General features: G+C 49.1%; 1 protein-coding gene across 4 annotated transcripts in view; it reads right to left on the bottom strand.

The window, feature by feature from the left end:
* The window catches only part of ZNF618 (zinc finger protein 618), a 162,226-nt gene extending 149,255 nt beyond the window's left edge, over positions 1-12,971 (bottom strand). The window contains exon 1 of one of the 4 annotated variants that reach the window (XM_055802836.1): positions 12,456-12,971. In XM_055802836.1, coding sequence (XP_055658811.1) covers positions 12,456-12,509 — 54 coding nt within the window. In that variant the 5' untranslated portion in view covers positions 12,510-12,971. The remainder of the gene's footprint in view (positions 1-12,455) is intronic. The other 3 variants (XM_055802945.1, XM_055802879.1, XM_055802773.1) reach the window with 3 other exon arrangements.
* Positions 12,972-13,279: the final 308 nt, after the last annotated feature.

Genomic DNA, 13,279 nt, shown 5'->3' with positions numbered 1-13,279 from the left:
TCAAACTGCAGGGTCACCAGAAAAAGATGTGTATCAGCCTAGCAAAATTAACAGGAAAAAAAAACCAACAACCCAACCAACTACAGGGCCAGACAGTATCCATCCAAAACTGAAAGGCATTAAGCTATTAGAATTACCTAGCTGCCACAAAAACACCAGGATCCACCTCTGTACCTGAGAACCAGAAAGTAACACATGGGATCCTACTGTTTCAGAAGAGCTACAGAAAAGACCCAAAGAACTACGAACTGCAGAACTTCATTTTCCTAGCAGAAAAAAAATAGTATAAACAGTAATTAAAGCCACAAAAATAAAATCAGGGTTCACACAGATAAAAGAACCACAAAAGGAATCAATACAGCTTCTGTAGACGGTCCCAACTCACCAAGCCCCGAGGACCATCGGCCAGAGCCAAGGTGCAAGCAGAAGAGGGTGTCACACACCCACACTCCCAAAATCCCATAGCCAAGTTTCCTCTGCGAAGGCTCTTACAGCAAGTACACTCACAATACTTTCATATGCACAGGATGAACCAAGAAGTCATCTCATTGATTAACAACTGATTAAAAGATGGAAAATAAAGGGCAGAAATAGTTCGTTATCACAGTGGGGTCCCGCAGACATCTGCTCTGTGCACCAAGTTAAGATTTGGAGAAAGTAATACACCGGAGGAAAAATGACGGCATAACACAAAATCAAGGTATCTAAATTAGACATTAGCATTCACAAAAGCAATCGAGGAGACACTGAGGGCACTTCTCCAGCAGCGCAAGCGCGTGTTCGATGGTAGCCAGCAAGGCAACAACTAATTATGAGTAAAGAAACAGAAAATATGCCAGTGCATAAAGCTGCATCCATAGCTCCATGCATTGTTCTGGTGATCCCACCTTGAAAGCGACTGCAGAAATAAAATGGGAAGAAAGGCAGCAAGGGAGGGCAGCCAGGGCAATCCAGCGAGAGACATTCCTGTGGCGTGTACAGGGTGTCCACAAACAGCCCCAAGGAGCAGCACCCCAAGGATGGGCAGGGAGAAGGGGCACGCAGGACGGCGGGTCGCTGCCTCCCAAAGCACAAAGCTAAACCCCAAATATAAACCCAACAAGCAAGGCAAAGCAAATATTTTTTCACACTATTTGCCTAAATAAATTGCAGACGCTGCAATTATCCGAATCATTGCCTCGACGGTCCGCAACGCCAGGCTACTGAAAACCCACACCACGAGGCGCTGCAGCACGTCCTGGGGACAAGATACGAGGAGCCTCCAAAGGGTGGGCACAGCACTGTGAAGCAGAGGTGAGAAATAAACAGCTGGATGCTATACCTGCCAGAGTGGCAAATAAAGCTATTATTAGTAAATTGTCTGTCCCATGCCTGGAATTATAGAGGACAGGGGGGATAAGGCAGTTCTTGCCCTGCAGAGCTTGCCTTAAAGGCTGCAGGCTCGCAAGGAAACCCAGAAAAAGCGTCTGCAACACCGTTTTCTTTTCATTTATGTAGTTGGTCACCACTCAACACGTGGTGACGGAGAACTGGGAATCCAAGCTGCTGACGGCTTGAGCACCTCATGTAAAAAGGTGTTTCCCATAAGGAAGAGGGCACAGAGGCATCCAGGGAGGGTAGGAGAAGCCAAGGACTCACCCCGAGACAGCACAGAGCTCGTGCAAAGGGACAGGCTGGGAGAAGTGGCTTAGAGCAAAATTTCCTCTGCCCTGGAATACAGAGATGGGGAAACACAGCAATGCAGAAAGTCAAAGGAAAATACTGGAAGATGGATTTGCAGAGATGTCCAAGAGGGGAAAAATGGTTACCATCCAACATCTCGCCTTCCCCACACAGAATTATTAATAGTTCTTATGCAGAAATTAGTAACGGAGCCAGCGTGTTTGCTGGGTCCTCAGCTTCGCTGGGGGATGCTCTTTGAGTCAGCCTTGGGCCACCTCTGAAAGCCCTGAACTATCTCCAGAAAGAAAAAGCAGCCCCAAATTCTTCAAATTTACAGCTCGCCGTGGCATCTACTCGGAAAAAATCTAACAAAAATAATTAGATCAAAAGTTTAAAAGTTATGACATCCCAAAAAAAAATGTTTCTGCAGTTTGCTTTTGAAAAATTTCCTACTGCTTTTTTGGGTTTGTGGGATCATTAAAATAGCTGAGCTGGGAACGTCATTTATTTCGTTGGTTTTGCTAAGAAAGTACCTTCTGGGATGGAACAGTGGGGATGTTTATGGGGGGAAAAAAGGCTTTTTGTGAATAAAATGGGTTCAACTATTGATATGCAAAACAGGCCAAATAATTATTTATGTAACAAACTATGACAACGTGATCAAACTTTAAATATTAGGGGGAAAAAAAACCCAACACTTTGGCAGAAATGAAACTAAAATGTGTTATTCCTGGTGCCAGAATATTTCTAAATGAAAGCAAGTACTACAAGGAATATATTCCTTTATTTGTTGCGCAAGGGCTCTCTTGCCATAGAGAGAGTTAAAGGTAGAGGAAGGTGTGTTTTGGAAACAATATTGGCCAAACACTTGAAAATACATAAATCCAGAGGACAGACAGATAATTTTTTTTTGCTATTTTTGGGTGAGAGGAAGGAAGAGGCTTGAAAAATGTAAATATTCTAATGCCATTTTTCCTCCAGAATGATATTTTGCTCATGATGATATTCTCTTAACAAAATTAAATCCTCCTGTCCTGCAGAGTCGGAGGGATAGGCTGAAGCACAGGAATTAGGTACCAATTTACTGACTTCAGTCAAAGCTACTCGTGGGGAAATTCAACCACAAGCCTAAATCCCTGCAGGACTGGTCCCTAAGTGAATTCCTAAGCAGAACAAAAATTAAAGCACTGAAGATAGAAAAAAAAAATAAAATAAACCAAACCACACATCCTATGAGGAAAAGTCAAGATACAAATGGAAAATTCCTTCCTGGTTTCATGGATGCTAATTGCATACCTTATGCTAGGAGCTGAGTATCATGAATTTCTACATATATATTTAATTAGGTTAATTTGTAAAATGTAGACATATGTCTGCTTGGAGTAGACAGGAACATTTCATTTTATACATTTAAAATATCACATAATGAACTACAATCACAAACGCTGTTTATACTGGAGTAGGAAGGCCAAAGAACTCTCCAAGAAATGAGGGAAGCACAAACATGTACGCATCAGGCAAACACTCACAACGTGACTGCCATCTCCTCCACGTTATCAGAAACCAAAAGCAAATGGAGTATTCAGCCAATCTACTTTTTAGCAACTAAACCAATTAAAGAGTACAGGTGTAAAAAAAAAATAAAAAATAAAAAATTAAAGACATGCAAGGTTCCAGAAAAGGGCCTCTTATTTTTCTCGGGTTTGGGGTGTTTGCTCTCATTTATGAATGGCATCCCTGTTTCCACGGAGGATGCTCCAGTGGGCTCACGCCTACGTCCCTCTGACGCCTGTGAGCTGCTTCCACAAGCCAGAACTGCATCACTGCTGTCAGACCACATGTGAGGCAACCTGGACCTTGCAAACTTGCTTCCGGATATATTCATTCTCTCTCCACCTACTGCAATTTATTTGGATACATTTACATTTTTTATTTCTTGCGCAGTGTCCTCCCCAGCTCGTGGCAGAGCGGGTCCCCCTCCAAGGCTGTCTCGCTGGCAGCATCCTAACAAACCTGATTAAGGACAAACGCTAATTCGAACTGCTGTTATCACCAACCAGCCAAATTTATAGGCCTCTAAAACAAGACAGATAAGAAGGTAAAAATATCCCTCCCTCGGAGTTAGTATGTAGTATGCCTCAGCGGTATTACCCATAACCAGATAGCCGAAGCCACATGCCCCGAAGCAGCCGAAGCATGACAGAGCCAAAACACACCCAGGAACAGTCCATCCTGGTGTTCAGTTATTAATTCCTTCGCTGGCAAAGTTCATCTCCAGCCCTGCCAGCCCACACCAGTCCCACCAGCTCCAGCCCACCACCAACCTGGCAACCCCAGGGCCACTGACTGGGGGTCCCACCCCGTCCCCCCGTGTTGCTGCCACCGCTGTCGTCCCAAGGATGCACCTGAGCATCTCGAGATCCCTGTCGACAGCATCACCTGACTGCAAAGAGAAATCCTGCTGATTCCCAGGGGGATTTTCAGATGCCATCTGCTACCAGACCGATCCAAATCTAGCTGTGTCTCCCTGCACAGGTTTCAAAAATGCATAGAGAAATCCAAAAATGTATTTTGTTTCCAGCAAATAATTACCTTGTGCCCTTACAGCCTTCCCTTCCCACCTTAAAAATTACCAATATGACAAATGCAGGTAAAGGCTCAGGATCTGCAGCCCATGGACTAAAGCACATCAGACCTCAAGTGACAAATTTACACCCAGAAAGCAGTAGCTGTTCTTGAGTTTCAAGCTAGGGACCTACTGCCACCTGCACGCTGTCCACCAGGATGCTCTCAGCTGTTTCCAAACTAGATCCAACACTCTGCAGGCTTAATACATGGACCTGTACAGATCTGCTGAAAGGGGGTTTCATTCATTCTCCCCCCATGTAGCCACGTCATTAGAACAGCAATAAAAACTCACCACCGTGCAGACAGCTCACCTCCAAGCGTGGACCCCAAGGGGTACGCAGCCCCCCGAGCCCTGACCAGGGACCACGACCACGCTCTGCTCCCACTGGGGTCAACCCACGTCACATTGGGTTTTCCTCCAGGTTCCCCTCCCGGCTCTCCCGTACTGGCAGAGCTGTCAGCTTTGGTCACAATTTTGAAAACTGAGGTTTAATACTTCTAAATACTTCTAAAAATAGGTCTAAAGCAATTAAATACTTGTACTAAAATTGTTCTCGGCATACTGGAAGCAGAACCTAAATGATGGGCCTTCAACACAAGCACACCCAACTTCTGAAAACTCACTCCTGCTGCTATTTCCAGGCAGGGAAGGATACCTACACCCACTCAAAGTAAAAAATTAACTTTCAAAATTGTTGCCTAAGTGTATCTAGTAAAATGAAATGATAACGAGTATTAAAACCTGAAGACCCTGGAGACACGGTGGTGCCAGGGCGTGACCACACGTGGCCGCTGATGGACCGCTCTGACAAACACGGCGCTTTCCACTTCTATCAGCTGCGGAGATGTTGAACCATGCATGATAACATCCCTGATTTCTAAACCAGTACCAAGGATACTGGTGGCTCAGTGAGCCCCATGTTCCCTGACCTAAGTGCTGCCAAGCGCCTTGCCGGCGTGGCCCCAACAGCCCAGGCAGCATCCCAGACTCGCCAGAGATCCACGCTCTCCATCGATGAGTCTCTCAGGCACATCCATATGCATAAATACATACACATATGTCGATCCCTCACATATAACAGCAGCCCCAGCAGCCCCCAGCCTCCCCACATCAGCCCATTACCAGCGCAGGCAGCATCTCCAGTCGCCACTTTTCCACTTCCAGCCTTGTTCTCCACATTATGCCAGCCAAATACAGAGGCGAAACGGACAGCAGTGCTGCAAATTACAAGCAAGGAAGGCCTTGCCTATATAATTAGATCTTTGCAGGTACAGAGTACGCCAGCTACACCTTTCCAAGTGCACGCTGGAGAGTGCCTTGGCAATACAGGTGAGAGAAACAAAGGCAGAGGAGAAGGACTCCCAAGAAAAGCCATCCCAGCAGAGGAATTGGTATGGTGATGCCGGTCCCACCACCAAAAAGCATCACGCACAGCCATGTCACTGGCCCTTGGCATGGGGACAGCCCTGCCAGGCTGACCCAGAGCTCTGTAATTTCACCCCAAACCAGCCGCAGGGTCTCCAGCCCCCCCGGAGGCAGCACCACTCCATCAGCCCCAAGCCTCACCACCTGGCACGAGCCTGCAGCTCTGCCCTGAGCTCGTCCAAGAGTCACCTGGGCCCATCCACACCCACCGCGGCACAAACACGGGGGGCTACACTGGTTCCAGCTCCCCAGAGGAGGCACAATGCGCCCTGTGCCCCCCCTACACCGCCTCCGCTCCCCAAGCTGCCTCACGCAGCAGCATCCCAGCCTGAGCAAAGGCTGCCAGCGTGCTGGCACAGGCACCCACAGACCAGGCAATGACCCTGAGCTAACTGCCATCCAACTGTCAAAAAAAAAAAAAAAAAGTAGGGCACAAAAACTCTTCTACAGGAGTACTGAGGTGGCTTGAGGAAAGGTACACAGTCTCATCTGCTAACATCTCTTCTACACAACGTGCACCCTCTGTGCTGTGTCCTTCCCCAAATTCACCTCCCTGGACAAGAAACCTCTTCACAGTTGCACTTTGAAAGGGTACGGAGGAGGATTTTTTCTACTTAACCTCTCTTTTCTGCTACATCTTGCATTGCTCACTTTGGGAGCAACAAACACTCAAATAAATAAAACCCAAGCAACTCCGAAAAGCCATCATGCAGCTTGCCCAGCACCTCCATGTGCAATTTACACACTCAGTAGCTTTGGTGTACAAAACCCACCTTACAGGAGACAACCCGTGTCCATCGCTTTAGCCAGCAAAGCCCTTTCTGTGTGGGAAGAGCCCCAACTGCTAACCCCAGCCCCAAAGGAAGACCAACAGTCACGCTCAACTTCACCTGCCACCAAAGTCCTGCCAACAGCAATGAGAGCACTCAGCAGAGGACAGCAAATAAGGCCCTGGCCGATGGGGACATAGATTCAAGGTCTAAAATACCCAATGTCAACCAAAGGAAATCAACCCTGTCTTTGCAAGCACCGTGTCCAAGGGTTGAAGCATGGCAGCTTTGATGTCTCCAGCAGGCACATGGCTTGGGAAGGGACCTGCTCCACTGAAAGAGCATCTCCGCCAGCCTCTCCCTTCCTCCAAAGACGTAAGCACGTGGCAATTTCTGCATCCCATGACCCACCTGAATATGCAGCATCTGCTTGTGCAGCCCCCTAAGACCAGGCGGGGACAGGAGGCACCAGACCCTGCTCCATCCAGAGCCGACCGTGCCACTGCACGTTGCCGAGGCCACCCAGCAACTCATCCTGCTACTTACTATTTACAAGTATCAGATTTTGCATCCTCTTAGGTTCCCAAGTGAAAAGCTCTCTCTCCATATATATTACATGTGTTGTGTATTACATATTTGTTATATATATTACAGATATTAATTTCTTTCCACTCTCTTTCTCAGCCACAAGCTTTACTCCGCTCCCAGTGCCACCAGAGCTAACCAAGATAACTGGGAGCCGCGTGCCATGCCTCTCCCACGCCAGGCACGCATTCAACCCCTTCAACGTACACCACATGCCGCTGCCTTCCCGGGTCCCTCTTCCCGCTGCCGCAGCTCAAAATTTCAGCTCTCACACAACCACCAACAAGGCAGAGCTGCTGTGACAAGTCGCACCAGAGCCATGTGCCACTGATGAAAGACACATCGCAAATGGTTATTTTTCATATACTATCCATGGTAAACAGCATCATTCATTTCTATTCCCTTGCTCCAGACAAATCAATGATTGTTAATGCAAAGTCAACACGTCCAGATGTAGTTTGCATACTAGTTAACCACTAAATTGGCATCACACAGTACAAAATAATCAAGAGACATTCAAGGAACCAAACAAAAGCAGAAAGGAGGCAGATGACTAGCAATTAATCCATAAAGAAACCTTTAAAAATTAGAAACTTCTTCCCCAGAAAACACGGTATAGCCAAATTGAAGCCACAAATGCAAAATTCTAAATATACATAACGCTAGATGCTCATAAACTTAAAAATGACAAGAAATAATTACCTCCTGGTGCCATGGACTCCTGTCCCTTCCCAAACAGCAACCGCAACCTCCAGCCACGCTCGCAACCCCTGCCCAGGCACCTCTTCCCCCTGCCCTGGCACCTCTTCCCCCTGCCCTCCCCTTCCAGCCTCCACTTGGCACATTATGCACAAATAGGGCCTAATCCTGCCAAACAGCACCTCAGACAAAATTTACATCCGTGGGCTGCTCCCCACGGCTGCGGGACTAACCCTGTCCGTTTTCCAGCCCGCAGCGTGATCAGCTCGTGAATAATCGCCCAGGTGGCTCTGAGCGCAAACGGGAGCAACCCACAGCGCCCTGCGCAGCACCAGCAGCTCCGCACGCCCTTCTGCACGTGCAACGCGCTTTGTGCACATGTGTGATCCCACCAACGCTGCCGGGCAGGGAGACCACGCGCTGCCCTATGTGGGTAACGGGGTAACACCTGCTCCACACCGGTCCCAAAATCCCACTGATGCCCATGACGCTCAAGATGAGACCACTGGTGGCTTGACTTGCAACGCCGGGCACCACGGAAGGTGTGACTGCCCACACCGCTCACCCACCCGGAGCCAGCGTGGCCCCCGGGGGGCTGTGCTGTGGGGAGCTGTGCCGTGGGGAGCCACCAGGACCAGCACCAGGCACTGAGCCCCACCACATCACGGTGGGGAAGGTCTGAATCCTTCAACAAGCTCAGCATCCAAAGTGGGCACAAATCCGTATCACCATGAGCCTTACAGCAGGTTTCAAACCCCACCCCCATAAAATAAAATAAAAAAAAATAATCTAATGTTTAGAACACCAATTTCACTACCGCACTTGCATAATTGCAAACTTGACTGTGCATCACCAGGGCCACGTGACCGCACCCGTGAACTGAACTATTCACGGCATTGCATTATGGCAGTGATATATATTTAAATTATTCCAGAGTTATGCGAATAGCATCGTAAGGTTTTATATGGCGCTTGTGTAAATATTATCTACTACTTTAATAATATTATGTCTATTTTCATCCAGGGATGAAAACAGACATATTTTCATCCTCACTGAGAATGAGGTACTCAAAATTTTTCTTTTTTTAAAAATACATTTCAGTTATGTCACAAGAAATCTGTTGGTATTGCTCTGCTGGGCTCCCTTCCTCCCCCTCCCCCTTCCAGGCTGCCAAACAGCAATTTTAAAAATGATAAATATTGATCAACTTTCCAGAGGAAGGAAAAAAAAATAAAAAATAAAAAATCCTCCCTGAAAGCAGACCGCAATGAAAAATTACAGAAAAATTTTCAAGCAGGAGGAGGTTTCTGCTGGAAGGACACCAGCACACAGAAAGGTTAGATTCAGAAATCCATTATAACCTCAAGCGTAGCTTTTCATCACCGGCGGAACGTATAATGGAAGCCGTTGTTTAAAAGAAACTGATATACACAGAGTTAAAAGATTGTAAAGGTTGCGGTACGCGCACACCTACGGTATGACAGCATCCCCACAAGTTGCAGCCCAGTACTATGGCATTGCATTTTCCTCTCTGCAGAGGAGACGTGCAACACACAAACCCGTTTCAAATGCCGACAGAAAATCCACTTATTCCCACAACAGCTGAAAAGAGGTTAAAAAAAGATATATAACTAGGTGCCTTTCAAGTTACAATTCCTCTGTTTCAGGATAGCGTGATAAACTTTAAAGATATAACTGTAAAAATGTTGTCATCGTGACCCAAAATGGAATATATGCCATTATTCGTAATTAAAATGCAGCACCCACCAATGTTAAACCCCCACCCCAAATCCCAAAGCACAGACTCAGCGCTGCTCCCCAGATCCCGAGGTGAGGGTGTGGGGCTGGGCAGAGAAAAAACAGCATCAAAAGATCTCCTTTTGGAAAAAAATGAATGGAACCTTAAAAAAAAAAAAAATTGCAGCTAAACAGTTTCTTTGGGTATAATCACAGAGTAAGTGAAAGTTATGGGGTGCAGCTCAAGGAAGGGAATTCTTGGAGTCTAAGAAAATGGAAAAGCCACCACGTTAAAGCTTCCTGGATGAAACCATAAATAAAATATTCTCCGGGATTGTTTAATCCAATTTAGAGCATTGTGCATAATTTTTACCCATATGTGCCACCCCGCTCTAGCTGCACCACTGCTGCTCTGTCCCCCGGGTACTTGCTTCATTATTTGCTAAAAAAGAGATTCAGGAAGAGGGTGGGTCCTTTTTGGGGAGGGGGGGGGAATAAATGCAAAAATAAAATATATGAAGTTGACATTTCGGAGGATTTTTTCCTCCACCAAGAGTTGTCCTGCTTTGCAAATTTTTTCCATCGCCCCCCCCCCCCCCCCCCCCCCCCCGAACAACCCAAAATGTGAAACAAATAAAGGGGAAGACAGCAAAAAATAGCCCAAATTCACCAGCCCCTCCTGCCTAATTGCCAGCAAATATCAAGTTACAGTGAAATAAAAATTAAAATAGGGAAAGGAAAAAAAAAAAAAGAAAGAAAAAAAACTTTTCAGGGGGTTTGAGATTCAGATTTAAAAATTCATTCTGGATTGAAATTTTTTTATTATTTTTTTTTAAAGCGCTTGGATTTCACCATTTGCGGCTGGGTGCCCAGCAGCACCAGAAAAGTCACTTCTGAGTTCAAAATTTAAAAATGCCTTTTTTTTTAAAAAAAAAAAAAAAAAAAAAAAAAAACCTGCTGCAGCTGTGGAGCCAGCCATCTTGCTATTTTGTCCCCATTTTAGAGAGACTGTGTCAAGGTTGGTAAAACTCAATGTTGACCTAATCTTTCCCTTCCTCTCCCTCCCCCATTTTGGGTGGAAAGGCCACGCATCCCTCCTATATTGCTTTTTTCTTGAAACAATGCATGTTTCAGTGCTCTTTTGTTATTTATTTTTTTAAAAGATCAATACCAAGCCCCCAGTATTCAAGGGCAACCCTACAATAATAAACCAGTGTGTGCACAGTCCAGAACTCCCAGGCACCCCGTAACAGCAAAATAATAGGCATGTCACAGCATAGTTAAAAATAAAAATTTAAAAAATTAGGAAAAATAAGATTTTCAATTCCAACTCCAGGAAGGCTTTCGAGCAAGAGTCAAGGAGAAAAAGGATTTTGAAATTGTGAAAAAGATCATGGCTGAGCCCTTTAAAGGCACTTTAGGTTTACTGGTTACCAAAAAAATAAAAATCAAAATCACTAAATTTGCAATTATTTTTCCCAATATTGTTAATTATGCATATTCATAATATCATGGCGGACCTTATAATAAACCTGTGTAAATACTAGATTTACATGATCCACAGTAGCTGGAGTTGCTACAGCCTGTGTGTGTTTAAAAAAAGAAGGAGAAGAAAAAAAAAAAAAACTAACAGCCCTACTATGGAAATTTTTCTCTTTACAAAAGAAGTAGGAAATTAAATGCTGGAAACTATGTTTTAACTATGCCAGGAGAAACCATCAGAAAAGCCAAGAAATTCAAAAATAAAACTGACATTCGACTGAATTTTGCTTGTCCTCGTGTTTTCCTGGACCGTGTTTAGAACCTCATTGTTTAAGAGCAGTTTTGCATGAAATCCAAAAATCACCAAAAAAAAAAAAAATTTGGGTGTGTCCACAGCAAATTTTCTTGCGCTCTAATTTTTCCTGCAAAACTCCTCATTGGAAACAAATAACTTTAAGCACTGCAGCATTAATAAAAAAAAAAAAAAATCAGTTTTGGCACGGCGTGCTGCACAAGTTCAAAATTACAATGAAGTACAATTCCTAATTGCTCCGGAACAGCAATTCTCCCACTTTCCCCAACTAATCACTTATTGCGGCTCATCCCGCGGTGCCCACCTCAAACTTGCGTTACTTTCATCCCCCAGCACTCGGCGGCTCCCAGGCTCCTGCTCCTCCAGAAAAAGGGGGGCGGGGGGGGGGGGAACCTGAATTCATTCAAATTCCAGCTTAATTTTCATTTACATATCAGCCAGGATTTGCCTCCACAGGGATAAAAATGAGATTTAAGGGGCGAGCCGGGCGCGCCCGAGGGGGGGGGGGGACGGGGGGGGGGACGGACCCGGCCCGGCCCGCCCCAACTTTGTGGAAAAATAAGAAATAGCAGAATATTTCCTCTTTTTTTTTTTTCCCCTCAATTTTAATTTTTTTTTTTTATTTACGAAATAGTCTCCTCTAGGTGGCGTCGTTTTAATGGAAAAAAAAAAAAAAAAAACCACCCTACCGTTCGGGAGGAAAATTAAGAGAAGGGAAGAGGAAAAAAATTAAGGGGAAAAAAAAAAAAAAAAGGGAAAAGCCCCGAGGAGGGGCGCGGGCGGGAGGCAGCGCGGCGGGCCCGCGCGGCCGGGCCGGGGGCAGCGGGCGGGCCGGGGTGCGGGCGCCGGGCCGGGCCGGGCCGCGGGCGGCAGCTCGTCCCCGCCGACATGGCTGCTGGGCGCCGCTTTGTTTTCCGCCCCGGTGCGCGGCGGGCGGCGGGGCCGGAGCGGGCCGCGGCGGGCCGGGCCGGGCCGGGCCGGGCCGGGGGGGGTGGGGGGGGAAGAGCCGCGTCCCGGCGGCGCCCCCCGCGCACTGCGCCAAAGCGCCGCCGGCGGGGCTCCGCGACGGGGCGGCTGCGGCTGCCGCCCTCCCTCCTGCCTCCCCGCTCCCTCCGCCTCCCCCCGGGGGACACGCCGCCCGGCCGCCGCGTACCTGCGCTCCCGTCGCCGCCGCCGCCGCCGGAGCGGAGCCGTCCGGCTGGTTCATGAGGCTGGGGCAGGAGGCAGGCGAGCCCCGCGCCGCCGGGGCCTGCGATCCGCCGCGCACAATGCCGGCGCCGCCGCCGCCGCCGCTGCCTCCTTTCCGCCCTCCCAGGAGCGGCGAGTGGGGGCGATGCCCCCGCTGCGCGGGTGGGCGGCTCGCCGGGCTGCTGCAGCCCCCCTTCCCCCCGGGGGCATGGGCCGGGGCGGCCGCCGCGGGCACGGGCGCTGCCGCTAGCGGCGCGGCGCGCAGGGCTGGGCGGGCGCCTCCCGCTGCCGAGCCCGCGCCGCCGCCGCCGCCATCACGAGCCGCTCTGGGGGCAGCTCCAGCCGCAGCGCGCTCGCAGCCAGCGGCGGCGGGAGAAAGGGGCTGAGTCTGGCCCAGCGCGGGAGCCGCGCCGGCCCCGCTGCCCTCCGCCCCCGCCCGGCCCGGCCCGGCCCGGCCCCGCGCCGGCCACCGCCGCCCGCCGGCCGCGGGGCCGCTGCTCCGCGCCGTGGGGCCGCCGCGCCCCCCGTGGGGTGGCCCTGCGCGGGCGGCGCGGAGCTGAGGGGGGGGGGGGCGCGCCCCCCGCCTGCCCCCCGCGGTGTGTGTGGGGGGTGCGTCCCCCCGAGTGCCCCCAGCCCCGCGCTGGGGGGCGGCCGGCACCGGGCACCGGTAGAAGGGCCTGGCCGTGTCGCCGCTGCCCGTCGCCCCGCAGCTGCCGGTGTTGGGGTCCCGAGTGCGCCCCCCCCCCCCCCCCCCCCGTGTCTGGGGCCGTTTCAGCACCGTGCAAAACG

This window comes from Falco peregrinus, chromosome 1, assembly GCF_023634155.1.
Source record: "Falco peregrinus isolate bFalPer1 chromosome 1, bFalPer1.pri, whole genome shotgun sequence".
In the NCBI taxonomy this organism is placed as follows: Eukaryota; Metazoa; Chordata; class Aves; order Falconiformes; family Falconidae; genus Falco; species Falco peregrinus.
The sequence above is the reverse complement of the archived record's forward strand: the minus strand, read 5'-3'. Positions and strand labels throughout refer to the sequence as shown.